This window comes from Onychomys torridus, chromosome 12 (assembly GCF_903995425.1).
Source record: "Onychomys torridus chromosome 12, mOncTor1.1, whole genome shotgun sequence".
In the NCBI taxonomy this organism is placed as follows: Eukaryota; Metazoa; Chordata; class Mammalia; order Rodentia; family Cricetidae; genus Onychomys; species Onychomys torridus.
Window position 1 is genome coordinate 5,616,090 of NC_050454.1, and position 15,755 is coordinate 5,631,844.

At 41.8% G+C, this 15,755-nt stretch overlaps 1 protein-coding gene across 1 annotated transcript in view; it reads left to right on the forward strand.

Moving 5' to 3' along the window:
• Window positions 1-15,755, forward strand: part of LOC118594076 (LIM domain containing preferred translocation partner in lipoma) — a 606,198-nt gene that overhangs the window by 370,769 nt on the left and 219,674 nt on the right. The window contains exon 8 of the mRNA XM_036203866.1: window positions 3,652-4,335. Within this exon, the coding sequence (XP_036059759.1) occupies window positions 3,652-4,335 (684 nt within the window). The remainder of the gene's footprint in view (window positions 1-3,651; window positions 4,336-15,755) is intronic.

Sequence of the window (15,755 nt, forward strand, 5' to 3'; positions counted from 1 at the left end):
ATGATTCAGCAGGAACAAGAATGTAGAGTCCAGACTTTGAACATCTTACAGACCCAACTATAAATGCATGCAATGACTGAGGAACTAGCCTAGTAGCAGTCATGGTCTCTATTGCAGCTGTAAACTCAGCCCTAGGACTGATGCTTAAAGCCACCCCGATTGAAAACTAATGCCAACCATAATTGCATTTAAACCGTGAAATAATGCAGCCCTCACTTCTTAGAAACAATTTTTCACAAATTTTCTTTTTGATAAGTACAGTCACTTTCTCTCTCCCTCCCCACAAATTCTCTGACAGTTTAGAGCCCCATCTTCAGAGCCATTGCATGCATATCTAAAATTCTACATGACCTCTCCTATATGCAAAACCTCATTTTGGATTCTTATGTGTATTTGCATGTGTGCAGGTGTGAATGTGGGATAGGTCCTAGAGCTGGAAAGGGGCTGTGAAGGAAGAGAGGAGGGTTCAAGGAAAAGGGGGGAAGAGGGTAATAATAGCATGTGTCCAACATCAGAGTGGACAGGAGATGTGGGGGGGAGGGGAGGAGGACCACCCCAAAAAGAGTATGTATGAGCATGCAAAATGAAACCCCTTACTTTGCTACCTACCCAAAAGGAAAAGCATTCGCTAGGCCAGCTTCCCCGTGTTCCCTTTCTCTGCTCTGTGTTCTGTTGCGTGTATGCTGGCACGTGTTTGGATATTTTTATCATAAGTGTCTTTAAAACCAGTATATTTTGGTGTATACAGTTTTACTCCAAAGTTTTACATATTTTATCTGATAGGATATGAAAGGGAAAAGAGCAGGAATCATTATTTTAAAGTATATGTATTTATGTTCTTCATGGTTAAACTAAATGGTGCCAATGCTTATCTGGTCCACATAATCAGTTAATTGAAGAGTCATGTTGTTGAATATTTTCTGTTTATTGGATTATTTGGTGGTTCCAAGAATATATTTTGACATTTTATTTTATTTTTGATTTTGTATGAATTCTTGAATTTTTGTCATAATTTAACATTTTCATTTTGAAAATCAAGCACATTTAAATATCACACTCATCTATACATACATGTATGTGTGATTTTTTTTTTTTTCTGGGAGTTGGATCTTTTTATGTGCTAGATTTTTCTGCCAATCGTTTTCCAAGTGTCTTTGGTGTATATTAATGAAGCTCCGTTGTGCTAATGTGGGGCTGAGGTAGTACTCTTTACCCTGGAACATAAGTGAGAATTACTGTGCACATGAGACAAGAAGATTCTGTGGGGTTCCTACCTGCCAACTCTTAGGGCAGGAGCTAACCTTCTCTTTCAGTCATGCCTGGATAGCTTTGTGTTTTCCTTTCGCTTCTGACAACACTCTCCTTGCACAATAACAATATTGATGATCGTGAGGGAACTGTTAAACAGTGGACCATCACATGTCAGCTTGCTTGACTGAGAACAAATCAATTGATTGGGAACTCTCTACTTAATATTCCCCAGTTGCGCTGGTTAGTTTTATGAGAGCTTGACACAAGCTAGAGCCACATAAAAGGAGGGCGGCATCTCAACTGGGGAAAATGCCTCCCCAAGAGTGTGTTGTCGGCAAACCTATTTTCTTAGTGTTTCATGGGGGAGGGGACAGCCCATTGTTGGTGGTGCCATCCATGGTCTGGTGGTTCTACAAAAAGCAGGCTGAGTAAGCCAGTAAGCAGCACCCTTCCATGGCCTCTGCATCAGCTCCTGCCTCCAGGCGCCTGCCTTGTTTGAGTTCCTGTCCTGACTTCCTTCAGTGATAAACAGTGATGTGGAAGCATAAACCAAATAATCCCTTTCCTCCCCAACCTCCTTTTGGTCTGGGTGTTTCGTCAAAGCACTAGTAATCCTGACTAACACACCAGCCCTTCTCCGCTGTCATCACTATGCTTGGCTTTTGTGAGTCTTAACTATTTTCAACATTTCATGTGGTAAAATCATGCAATATTTGTCTTTCTGTGACTGGCTTATTTCTCATACTCCAATGTCTTCGAGGTTCATCCATATTGACATATGGATGAAGAATGTACTTTTTGAGGAACACATAATATTTCATTGTATGCACACTTTCTTTATCCTTCATCTGCTGATGGACATCTCAGTTTTCTTGTTATTGTAAATAGTGCTGCAATGAATATGGAAATGCTGCTTTCTCTCTGAGATCCACATTCCAGTAATACTGGATATGTCCCAGTAAGGGAAATTGCCAGGCCATATGTTTGTTCCATTTTAATATTTTCAAGAACTTCCCTACTGTGTTTCCTATCAGCTCTGACACTCTGCCTTCCCAACAGCAGTGTGTAGGGACCCTGTCCTTCTTGCCAATACTAGTTTGCCAGTTTGCTTTGCCTAGTAACAATGATCCTGACAAAGATGTGACTCCTCATTTGGATTTTGTTTGCATTTCTTTGTTATTAGTAATTTTGAGCAGTTTTTAATTTTTTTCTATTGTATGCCTTTTAGAGAAGTATGTTTGTTGTTTTTCAAATCCTAAGCTTGTCTTTTAAAAGTTCCTTTTTATTATTTTTTTATGGACATTTGTCTGCATGTATACATGTATACTATGTGTGTTCCTGGTGTCCATGGATGCCAGAAGAGAGTATCAGACTCCCTGGAACTGGAGTTATGGATGGTTGCAAGCAGGCATGCAGATCCTGGGAACCAAGTCATCTCTTGAGTCCCTCTTTGTCTCACTTTACTTCTGCACTGGAAGGCTTCCGTAGCTACTTTGGTGGTTAGCCCCTTACTGGATATGTGATCCCATTCACAGCTTGTCTTTCACTATGTTGTTTTCACTATGTAGAGATTTTCAGTACGATGTCGTTGCTCTGGTTCATTTTGTTTCTGTTGTCTGTGCTTCTGGTGGTATATCCATTCAACCATTGTCCAGACTATTCTCCTAAACTTTATAGATGTGTTCTTTCCATCTTTAGAAGCATCTTGAGTTGGTGGTGTAGGAGCAGCCTCTGATTTGCTTTCTGGATTGTTGAAATCCAGTATTTCACACAATTTGTATAAGACACTGTCTCCTCCAGGGTTGGTTCTTGGCACTCACATAGGAAATAGGTGAACTTTATATGTGTTTGGTTACTTCCAGACTACCTCTCCTGTTCCTTCCAACTTATGTCTCTACATTGTTGCGACATTGTTTTATTGAAATTTGCAAAATATTTTGAAATCAGCAATGTGATGAATGTATCTTTGCTCCCCCTTTCCAAGACTGGTTTGGCTCTTTGTGGTCTTTTCTGTTTCCATCTGCATTTGAAATAGGTAACTGTTCTATTTCCACATTCTGATAGGCATCACTCCAGACTTGAATTGTTAAAACTTTATTTATGTAATTATTCTCACCACTGTTTTCATTTTCATTCAGTAAATAGTTTAGCTTATTCTGGGTGTCCTGTTCTTTTTGATGCTACAGTAAAAGCATTTGCTCCTTTGGATTTTTTCTTCACTTGTTCACTGGTGCTGTGCACACTGACTGATGTTTCAGCTAGTGAGCTCCTTAAGGGCGGAACCATGCCTTACTTGTATATTACACCTTAATACAAAGTAGTTCGCCCCACTCCCAATTGCCCATCTGCGTATTATCTTTTATTGCTGATCATCTTCATCGTGTTTCTCTTCTCTTTCAGGGCTCTACTAGTATAACAGTCGCTCCTCCAGCCGCTACTCCTGTCACAGGACATAAGAGAATGGTCATTCCCAACCAGCCCCCTCTGACGGCAACCAAGAAGTCTGCCGTGAAACCGCAGCCTGCACCCCAGGCCGCCCCCATCCCAGTGGCTCCCATTGGAACTCTCAAACCGCAGCCTCAGCCAGTGCCAGCCTCCTACACTACAGCATCCACACCTTCAAGGCCCACCTTCAATGTGCAAGTGAAGTCAGCCCAGCCCAGCCCACATTACATGGCGGGCCCATCTGCTGGACAGATGTATGGTCCAGGGCCTCATGGCTATAACACCCAGCCAGTTCCTCTGTCGGGACAGGGTCCTCCTCCTTCAGCTCGTGCTGGTACCGACTATGCATATATCCCACCCCCGGGACATCAGCCTGAGCCAGGATATGGGTATACCTCCAACCAAGGACGTTATTTTGAGCCCTATTATGCATCAGGGCCTGGCTACGGGGCCAGAAATGATGCGGATCCTTCTTATGGACAGCAAGTTCACCCGAATACCTGGAAACGGGAACCTGGGTATGCTGCTCCTGGAGCTGGGAATCAGAACCCTCCTGGGATGTATCCAGCCAGTGGTCCTAAGAAGACCTATATCACAGACCCTGTGTCAGCCCCCTGTGCACCACCAGTGCAGGCAAAGGTAAGAAACTGACTAAGCTAGCAATAGGAAAAGGGAAATACCTGCCTTCATCTACCTTCCCGAGAGAGCAGCACTAAAGACAGATGTGCATGTGCTCTTCTTCCTATTAGCTGGTGCCACCCCGGGGAAAAACAGTGGAGCAGAAAAGGTGAGTGTGGTCCTGTTTGCACAGTACCCATACAGTTCCTGCTGACCATCCACAGCCGCTAATTGCTAGTAATGAAGGATTATCTTCCCCAGAAGCTGAGTGAACACAGTGTGTCAGGAAAATCTGATCTGGAAGAGGTAACAAAAAATAATTCATCTTCCAGCGATTACATTCTGTCCATGACAGCATCCTTTCTGGATAGTGCAGAAGTGTCTTCAGACATGTTGCCCTTGCATAGAACCTGGATATGATTGCCATATCTCATGGTTTGTCAGGGACAAGGAATTCCCAGATCTCTAGGTGAGAGGTGTCCGGGGCAATCATTTGAGCTACTGACAGGCAAAGCCCATGTTAAGGTGGTAAGAATTCAAGTAACATTGATACCACAGTGAATGCAAGGGTCAAACAAGTAGCCAAGGCCTGCAGATATGGGTATACCTGCAGATATGATATACCTACTTTCCTCCCAGAAGAAGCCTAGATCCTAGGGCCTGTCATTGGCCCTTGTTTTTCAGATCACTTATTCTCTGGGAAGAGTCTTACCTCTCACTCTTTAACTCTACTAAGTTCGAGACCAGCCTGGTCTACAAAGTGAGTTCCAGGACAGCAAGGACTAAACAGAGAAACCCTGTCTTGAAAATAAAAATTAAAAAAAAAAATTGAAAATCCTTTGTGAATGATGGTTCTCTTCTATTGTTAGAGTTAATAGTAGTATATATAGATTCCTTTTAAACTCAGTATACTCAGTTACTACTTCTGACCACGTAAGTTACAATACTGTACTCCCTACTCATCATAACCCGGGTTTCCCCTTAGACCTGGGACAACACGAGTTCCCTCCCATCATGAAAAGAACCAATGAGAACTACTATTAAGGGGGTGAAATGAAGCAATTGAACCAGCTTTCGGTCTCTGGGGTAGAACCACGCCCCCTTTCTATTCAGTAAGAACTGAGAACATGCCAGGACTCCAGTGCCTTTATCTTGAAGCTGAATGGGAATTTGAAGTTGTGGATCAAGTAGAAGATTCGATTGTATTTCCATCATTTCCACATTTTGATCAGATTGCCAGTTTCACTGCAGATCATTCTCATATTCAACTTCAGAACAAAAAAAAAAAGAGTCCTATCTGATAAGTACTAGCACTAGCTCATTGCTCTTACATGAAAATTGCTCTTATATCATTGTGCTCCAAGCAAGTATCAGATTCCTTAAAGGTATATGTTGCTTTCCAAGTGGGGCCTGTGACATGCTGGAGGAATCTGCAAGCCTCTGCTATGACCCTTATGTCAAAGTGGGCAAACCTTGATCTTTTTTCCTAAGGCTGCCATAATAAAAGGTTAAGTGGCTTTTGGAATACCACTGAATCCTCCTAATAAAAAGGAAAGCTCTCATGGGCCAGGGAGGCAGCTTTGCGGGTAAAGTGTGAGGAGCATTAAGTGTGAGGACCACATTTTGACTTTTCAAACCCACTTAAAAGCTAGGTGTGCCTGGTAGCCCTCCTACAATCCCAGCACCAGGGAGGCAAAGGCCAAGGGAGGCAGGCTCGCCAGACTAGCAAAAATTCCAAGTTTCATATTTAGCAAGAAAGACCAAGAGTTGAGACCTCAATATATGAAGAATCTACTGTGATGTTTAGAAAGGCAGGCACTAGACAACTTTGCTGTGCAGTTTAAGCCTTATTTAAAAACAAACACAAAACCTACCTTTTTTTAACGCATTTGTATGTTGTATGTTCACCTGTATGAACATGACATGTAAGGTTGATTTCTGTTGTCTTTCACTCTGCACCTAATCTATAGAGGCCTACTGGATAGCTAAGTGACATTATTCAGAGGAAGAGGTAATGTCAGAATCCTTTGAGGGTGCTATTCTACCACTAAAGAATCAGAGAAGACAAAGGTATGTCTATAAGCAAGGCATGTTTTGACGCTGTGTATTATAAATCCCAGTTCAGAATTTGAAACTATGGATATAGCTCAACAGAGGTTGTAAAGCTTTTGTTTGCTTCTTATTTGAAGAAGACAATGTTTCAAAATGACTAATTACATCATCATTACTGACTTGGGGTGTCGGTAGATTGCATATCCCCTTTTAAGAAATTGAAATAGATGTTTTTCAACAGTGTTGTGTATTTTCCCATCAGATTTAACCTGCAAATTCAAAATGAAAATCCAGTCATGTACTTTTCCACTGCAGCTGTGGAGGAGAGTGGTTCGAAGTTGGTACTTAGCTGTCTGTGTGTGCTGTGGGAAGGTGAAGGGAAAGGTGAAGCACCATGGCATCTTCTGTCTGTAGGATGAGTATCACTGAGGAAGAGCAGGCCCTTTGCAGATGTTCCCTGAGCAGAGCATGCTGAATCCGATGGTACCCGTGCATAGAAGCCTTTGTTCTTCCTGTTTTAAGTCTATTTGGCTTAAGGATGTGATTTCTGCCCTCAGAAATGAACTCCAATTCTTTCCTAAGTTCGTTCTTAACATCTTTTAATCAGTTCAAAGAAAAACTCTTGACTTCTTTGTCACATTTTCAACCATGGTAAAGGAGAATGTCATCTTCTCTAATTAATTAGTGATTGCAGGGAGTTGGATATTTCCACAGCCTGAATAATTGCCAAGGGAGGGCTATTCAGCATCTCCATTGACTTTCATGTGTTTCTATTTATTTAGGTACTAATGGAAAAGATGCCCTTGTATCTTTAAACAGTGAGCTTTCATTACAATGATGATTTGAGAACATTTGACCTTTAACCTATTAGGTTTTTTTTGTTTTTGTTTTTGTTTTTCTTTCCTCCCCTGTATTTGAGACCAGGGGTTTTAATTTACCTACATTGTAGAACATAGAAAAGAAAAAGAATGGAAGAACAGAAGAAGAAAGATAAGGGAAAGAAAGGTGTAAAGAAGGAGAAAGGCAGAACTTGCGAAGTCAGGATTATATTTGTGTTCCCACAGTGTGCTGAGCAGTAAGTTTGCAGTGTGCCCCCTGTACCACCTGAGCTGAGTTCCTCGAGAAACTCTGTTCTCAGCAAGCCTTTGTAAAGAGAAAACATTCCCTTCTCACTGGAAGTCCTCTTGAAGATACACTGGGGTCTTTTCTCCCAGGCTGGTTTATACAAGCTAACTTTAACTCTGTGTTTCTATGGGTTGACTTTCCTTATGAAGGGAGCTATGTGTTTCCTGCAGTATTCAGATAAGGTGGCCCAGCTTGCTGGGTACCAGGGCAGTGTCTTGGAGGCATCATGATTCTCAGTTGTGGTGACATGACTTTAGCATCCATTTTCTTGTCATAGAACGATCTAGATCAGTCTTGCCCTGGTATGGGGGCAGTTGTTTGCCAGAGTGTGTGAGGACTCCGGTGCCATGTACCCAAGACAAGTGGTAGTGTTCTTTCCCCCAGTGTTGTGCTTACATTACATTCTAAAATCATGTTCTATTAAAGCGCCCTTGGAATGCCCTCCAGGATGATTTGGCCTTAAAGAATGTCAGCCTGTCCCTCAGTGCATCTAACACAGATAGTTTCTTTACCAGAGTACAACAAACTGTTCTTTTTTTTCCTTTAGATTTGGAGCTTGGGGGTTACATAATGGCTTAGGAAAGAAGAAGTGTCAAAGGAATTCCCAGACCTGTCATTTCTATAAAGATTAAGAAAACATTCAGAAAGAGAGAATGGCATAGTACCGTTCTGTACATTCCAGTAGTATCAAAATGTGGAAATGTCGTTAGCTTCTTCCAGTGACATGGATTGAGTGTCCTGCAAGGAATTGCTGTTGTGTTAACAAGCCGTCTTTCTGGAAATCCTGTGTTAGATACCTCCCCTTCCTAGGAACAGGGACACAGTAAGAAAGCACTCAGGGCAGGCAGGAAGGTGGGCTTCGACGTGTGTCTGGCTCTGCTGCTAGCATCTGATACCGCATGATGACGAGAATGGAAACAGTAACTTGAAGCCAGTGGCAGTGATATTGGTAACTCCCCTTGAGGAACACTTTGTGACCCTACATGACCATGAACATTCGGTGAACTCAGGTCCAAGCTTTTCTCTTGCTCATTTATGAATCAGTTGCCTATGTCACATGTGAAGTTCCTGGAATGCCCCAAAGTCAAATGTTTTGAAGATTATCTCTGTGTTCTCAGGGTAGTGATTCCCTGAATATGGTGAAATATTGTGTCCCCCAATATATTGTGTACCCAAATAAAACTTATCTGGGGTCAGAAAACAGAACATCCACTAGGTTAGACATAGAGGCCAGACAGTGGTGGCACACACCCTTAATCCTAGCATTCCAGAGGCAGAGATCCATCTGGATCTTTGTGAATTCAAGGCCACACTGGAAACAGAGCCAGGCATGGTGGCACACACCTTTAATCCCAGCACTTGAGATCTCATGTCTTTGCTTGGGAAAGACACACATCTTTAATCCCAGGAAGTGATGGCAGGAAGCAGAAAGGTATACAAGGCATGAGGACCAGGAACTAGAGCCTTTTAAACTTTTAGCTTTTTAGCAGCAGTTCAGCTGAGATCCATTTTAGTTGAGATCCAGAGGAAACAGGATCAGCTGAGAAGTTGGCAAGGTGAGGTTATCTGTGGCTTGTTCTGCTTCTCTGATCTTTCAGAACTCCCTCAAATATTTGGCTCCTGATTTTATTTATTTATTTATTGATAAGACCCTTTAAGATTCGTGTTACACCTGGCTTTTGGCATCTTTGAGTGTTTGTGTCAGGAGCTCCACACTTGTTGTTTTTCGTGGACCTTCAGTGGCCTCTGCTGCCATGTGCTATGCACAGACCCAAGCTTAAGCAGCTGTGATGCAGTGTGAGTGAGGTCAGCCCTTGGAGGGGAAGAGAGAAGTACCCACTAAATCCCTGTAACCAGGCTTCCTCCTCTTCATTACTGGTTGTCCCTCATGGTCCAAAGGATGATGTGTGATGGCCATACTTTAGATTTGAAAGATTGAGTTAATTATATGTTTAGCAATTAAAAGTAAAAAGGGACACGAGGGGGACACAAATGGGCACATCAATTTGGAGGCTCAAAACATTCAGGAGAAATTGGAAGTTTCTTAAAGGGAAAACCCCTTTAAGATAGCCAGCTGAAGTTCCCAGTAAGAGAGTCCTGGGGCTGGGCAATGGTGGTGCACACCTTTAATCCCAGCACTGGGGGGAGGGGGGGCCGGGGGCAGAGCCAGGCAGATCTCTGTGAGTTCGAGGCCAGCATGGTCTACAGAGTGAGTTTCCAGGACAGGAACCAAAGCTACTTGCAAGTATCTAACAGAATTGACTGGAAACTGAAGCAGGGGGCTAAAGTCCAGCCCAAGAGTAATGTACCCTTGTGTCCTGCCTCCCTCACCCCCCATATGCACAGAGCTTTATATCATGGGTAAACAGTAGGAATTTCTCTTGGAAATGCTTTTTCTTCTAGCTTTTCTCAAAGACATTTTTTCTACTTCATGAACTGGTCTCTTTTCTCCTGGTCACAGAGGAGGGGTAACAGCCCATCCCAACATGGGGCCTGGGAAGATACTTGACAACAAACATGCTTAGGTCTGAAAGTAAGAACCCATGTCCACTTACTACTGAGTTCATTTGTTTATTTCTCACCTGCATCCTTAAAATTGTTTGTGTGTGCAGGAGCTGAGTTCAGCTTGTGGTAGAGATCTGACCCATTGTGCTCCAGGCCCTGAATTTGATCTCTAGCACTGGTGGTCAAAAATGAAGGAAGGAAGGAAGGAAGGAAGGAAGGAAGGAAGGAAGGAAGGAAGGAAGGAAGGAAGGAAGGAAGAAAATTTTGAAGTGTTTTCTCAGGTGTTCTGCTTTGCACTCTGCTGAGGCGTGTGCAAGAGATCAAGAAGTTTCTGACTCTTACAGTGCCTTGTCATCAACCCTCTGGTTTATACACTCTCGTGGTTTACATGGACATTGTTCCTGTGACTACTCATGTTCAATACACGTGCTGGCCAAACTCTTTGTCTTGTGTTAGGTGGCATCAAAAATTTGCCAATTTTGATTGTAATGTAACTTGAACAAGGAAAAGTAGATGTTGGGTGATGAAGAAGCATGAAATCCAGACGATGGGCAGAGGGGGCATCAATAAGGCTATAAAACTGTTGTTTCTATCATTTTATCCCGGTCCTTTGTTTTCCGGTTTCCTTTGTGTCTGCTTGCTGGTTTTTTGTAGGTCAGTACATAAAAACATGATTGGTAATGAAAGTGGAAACTCCAGGGAGGCTCTCCAGCCTAAAAATGGCCGCTCTAACTGCTGCTCTGGAAAGAATGGCCGCTCCTTTGTAATTCCAACTCTGCCCACGGCCTCCCCTTAATATTAACTGTTATTATCCAGAGCCCTGTGCTGGTGCCCTAAGAATGGTTTGCGAATATTATTTTTCATCTAAACTTTTTGTGTTACAGTGCCTAATAATTCACATCGCTAAGGTTTTTGAAAAATTAAATAATTGCAACATCACATAATAACTATATGATTGTGTGTGTTCACAGTAAAAACATATGTCAAGTTATTGATTTTATCATTTTGCTTCATTTTAACTTTATAGCAAAATAAATCCCTGAATTAGGGATGTACACCTTTGGAATTTGTTGCCTTTCTGGCCACGGCAAACCCTAATGCCTTCCATTTTCAAAGGCAAGTCTGTGGTGGTTCTCTTCCTAGAAAACAGAAATGTTTCCTTTATTGATCAGTGGTGAGTCTACAAGCTAAGTAATTCAAGAATACAATATTAGGATGTTTCCCGCAGTAGAAAAAAACTTTTTGGGTGGTGCGGAGGACAAAGATGGGTGACTAAGATAAGGTCTCACTATGTAGCCCAGGCTGGCCTTGAACTTGCTGAGGTCCCAAGTGCCAGGATTCATAGGCGGGAGCCTCCGTGCCCAGTTAAGTAAGCCGTTTTAGCTAGTATAATTCCAAAAGTAACATTGTTCCAAAAATAAAGATTTACTTGTTATTCTAGATCTTTGATTTTTCTGGAAGATGGAAAATCCAACTTTTATAAATACTCTTAGCCAATAAATATGGTGTGTGTGCTCCATTTCCTCCTTGGAATTTAAGGAATGTTCTTTAGAAAATATGGCTCTTTTTTTCTGGCATTTACTTAAAATAACATTGAACTGTATAAAATAGCATGTAACTTTTAAAAAGCATACTATATAAAGTGTACTAAGCATGTTCACATACAGTAAACACCTACAGCATGTTCAGAGTTAGCTTTTCTAGTGTCTTGCTAACTCTGAACACAAGAAGAAATATATGAAGTCACTCCCCAAGGCCTGCCCAGCGTTCTTTCCACTGCGAGGTTTGCCTCTGTTCCTGGATGTCTTTGTTTATGTAATTAGCTCATTGTACAATTGTCCAAACATAAAATATTCCTTGGGCCTTGTGGTTTATACACTTATTTTTAGCATTGTATTTCTGGGACCTAACATTTAGAAACCCAATATTCTGTCAAGATTTAAGGAGGTGAAACTATACCCTAAATCTAAAATCAAGATAATAGGTCCTGCTATTTTTCATTCAGTCTTTATAAATACCATGCGTATTTTTATCTCTGCTATTATGCATCTTTGGATTATTGAGATGTGAAAGGGTGAAGTGTGTGTCAGGCTCTTTGTGTTCTCCATTCATTATTCTTCATGCTTCATACGTGGATTCTTTAACATCAGTTTGAATGGAAATACCCTAGATACTGTCTTAGAATTTCATCATAGTAAAAATATCAAAGATCATCAACTTACTGAGAAAATCCTGATTTTTGTCTAGGTATTTTGAAAGTTTACTCTGGCATGTGAAGCATCTTGGCAGAGAGATGCTTCCAGAGCAAAGTTTGATAACTTCCTGGCCAGGACCTGAGGGAGAGAGAAGGGAAGGAGACATGGGCTTGACAAGACCCTTCAGAGGCATGCCTCTAATGACTGAAAGACTCCCTCCTCTCCCCCAAGAGGCCCCAGCTTTTTAACAGTTCTCTTACCTCCAAATAGCATCAAACTAGGTACCAAACATATACTAAGCAGTCTTTATAGGGCTGTCAACATCTAGACTATAATACAAGTTGCTTACAGTTTTTAATCTGAGGAAACCCTGCTACCCAACCATCCATAAGACAAACATGTTCATAGTTTTCTAGGAGACAGCTGGTGCAGGGTGTCCCTGCAAGGACAGTGAACAAGAGGTCCCTAAGAACTCCTGCAAAGCTGCCTTGAGAAGGTGGAAATGACCGTGCTACTGTGGCTGTGGCTGAAGCTCTCTCTCCTTAGTCTTGTCTTGTTAATAGCATTAAGTATGGCTGTCCTCACTTGTCTATATAATGTCAATGTTTCTACCACAACAGGGGAAATGGGTGTCATGGGCATCTCATTACCTAAGTAGCTCAAAACATGATTTGTTTGTCCCTTACAGAGGATGGTCCCTGCTCCTTTATCAAAAACACAATGACTTGGGGACAAGTAAGGTGGCTCACTGGGTAAGAGTGCTTGTTAGGATGTCTGCCTACCTCAGTTCAGTGAAAAATGTGGGCTGGAGAGATGACTGGGAGGTTAAGAGCACTTGTTCCTCTTGTGGGGGATCAGAAATGGATCCCCAGGATGAAAGTGGTGGTTCCTGACCCTCTGTAACTCCAGTTCATGGGAATCTGATGCCCTCTTCTGATGTTCATGGGAATCAATCATGCATGTATTACATACATACATGCAGGCAAAGCACTCACTTATAAAATAAAATGAGTAAATCTAATAAAAATTTTAAGTGAAAGGTTAATCTACTTCTTGAGAATGGTTCCTTAGAGTCTACCCTGTTCCCTCAAACCTAATGAAATACTCCTGTTCAGTTTTCCTATCTAGATGAAGCTTGGCCTTTGCCCTGCTCTCACATGGCTTATTCACTGGAATTTTTCATGGCATTACTTTAATTTTTTGCTATATGTGCTTGTTGAGCATATTTAATATGTAATATATTTCTTGAGATCATTTGCATTTGAAGAATTTTTAACTTGTTTGTGTGTGTGTGTGTGAACAGGGTTGTGTTATCTTCACAGTCTCTGTCTCGTCCTCACCCCTTAAAGAAACCCTGTATCTTTTGCAGTATCTTCCCAAGCCTCACAACTGCAGATAGTAACTAATCTATTACTATGAATGTATACATCGATTCTTGACATGCAATCATATATTGTCTTCTATAACTGTAACATTAGCCTGGTCTTTTCAAATTCCACCCATTTTTAATGTAGATAAGGAGTCCGTTCCTTTTTTATCACTGAATAGTACCTCACAGGTTTGCCAGATCGTATTCATGCTTGAAGGAGTTGCTGGCTTTTGAGGTTTTCCTGCTTTCTGTTTGTATTTCTGGGCATGTCTTTCCAGCTCTCTTGCCTACATATCTAGCAGTGGAATTACCTAGTGATAGTCCACATTGTGGGGAACTGCTAGACTTTTCCAAAGGAACAACACGCCTGTTCTACAAGACTGTTGACATCCACATAAGAAATGTGCCAGGGTCTCAGCTCTCTAGATTTTTCAAACTCCATTTGATTTTGAAAACCTTTCCCTTTGAAATGACTAGTTTGGGGTGAGATTATTCTTTGAAGCTCAGGTAGATCTCAAACTTCTGATCCTCCTGCCTCTGCTTCCCAAGTGCTGGGCTTATCTATTTGATGTGACTTTGAAGGAGAAATGCCTGTTCTTGCCGAGCAGGAAACAGGCATGTGCTCTCCTTTATCTCTGACACAACTGGTACCTATCACCAGTCAGACACTTCTGCACAAATCAATAAAGCAATCATAAGTGAAATGGTATTTATTGATTGTCACGGATTCATGAGTTGTTTACATGGGTTTTTAATGTATATTTTAAATGAATGTCCTCTTTTTTAATTACAATTCTGCTCTCAGTCTGGTCTACTCCTGAAATCCTACTTTGTATCATAACAGGTTAATCTTTGCTTGGATGCAGTCTATTTTAGTCACTCAAGTGAATTTTCTGGCCCTATATCATTGTAGTTTTTCTTCCTTTCCCTATGGCTAACTTGAGATGTTTACTCCTGGGCTGTCATGGTGAAACTTCTTTCATACTCCAGGGTCAGAATGGAAATATTACTTCCCATTCTTCCTCCCAAACATGCTTCTCCCATGCACAGTTCTCAGCTCTTCAGAACTGTTGATTTTCCAGAAACTCAGGCCTGAAATGCAAAGCCATGTTTTTCTATTCTTTTTCTCATGGTATATTCTTTTGTGTTTCCCTAAAACTATACATAAAATCTGTGACTGCCGCGTCCTCGAGTGCCCATGGGCTGGCCTTGCCCTGTCACATGTCACCTGAGTTATAGATGATTCCTATTGCTTTGTTCCTTTTGTGTTTGTCTGTCTCATCCAGTTCTTCTCCACAGTGATTTTATAGGAGCCGCACTATCTCAGTGCTGTTGTGGTGTACTGGTGAGGCCCCTCTAACAGCATCCTGAGAGGAAAAAAAAGCAAGCAAAAGAGAACTGTGCTTGCAAGTCTTTGTCCACTTACAATTTTCAAGGTCTCACCTACCACCTGTCACTCCAGTCCCCATCAGTCACATTACATTCAGCCATGCACCTGAATACAGGCCTTGACTTTGCCTCCATCTACTTAGAATGATTTCAACAGATATCTCCAGGGTTCCTGTTTTACATCCTATAGGACATCAGTCAGATGGTACTTAGTAAAAGACTTCCTCATCACTCCACCAAAAGTGCCCTGCCAAGACTTACCTGCTTTTTCTGTTTCATTCCCCCTGTGCTGTTTATCATCACTAAACACAGTTTACTCATATATGTATATATGTGTGGTGTTTATATGTGTGTGTGTATGTCATATATGTTTGTGTGTATATATGCAAATATGTGTGCATGTTTGTGAATGTGTTCTTGTACATGCAAGCCAGAGGTCAACTTTGGGTGGTGGTCTTCAGGCGGCATCCCCACAGCCTTTAGAGACAGTCTCTCACTGGGTCCTGGGCCTTGCAGACTTTGCTAGAATGGATAGCCACCAAGCTCCCTGGGATCCTTCTTTCCTGTAGTGGCTTTCCAAGTGATCTCACACGCCCTGCTTGTACACGGGTGCTGGCTCTCTAACTGCTGTCCTCAGGTATGTGGGAGAAACACATCACTGTCTGAACCCTCCCCCTAGCCCCCTTGTTATGTGTTTTAATCATTTATCCTTTGCTCTTTTCCTCTAAAATGTGTTGTAAGAGCCGGGTGGGGTTTTTGTTTTGTTTTGTTTTGTCATTTTAACTGCTACATAGCACATAGTGACT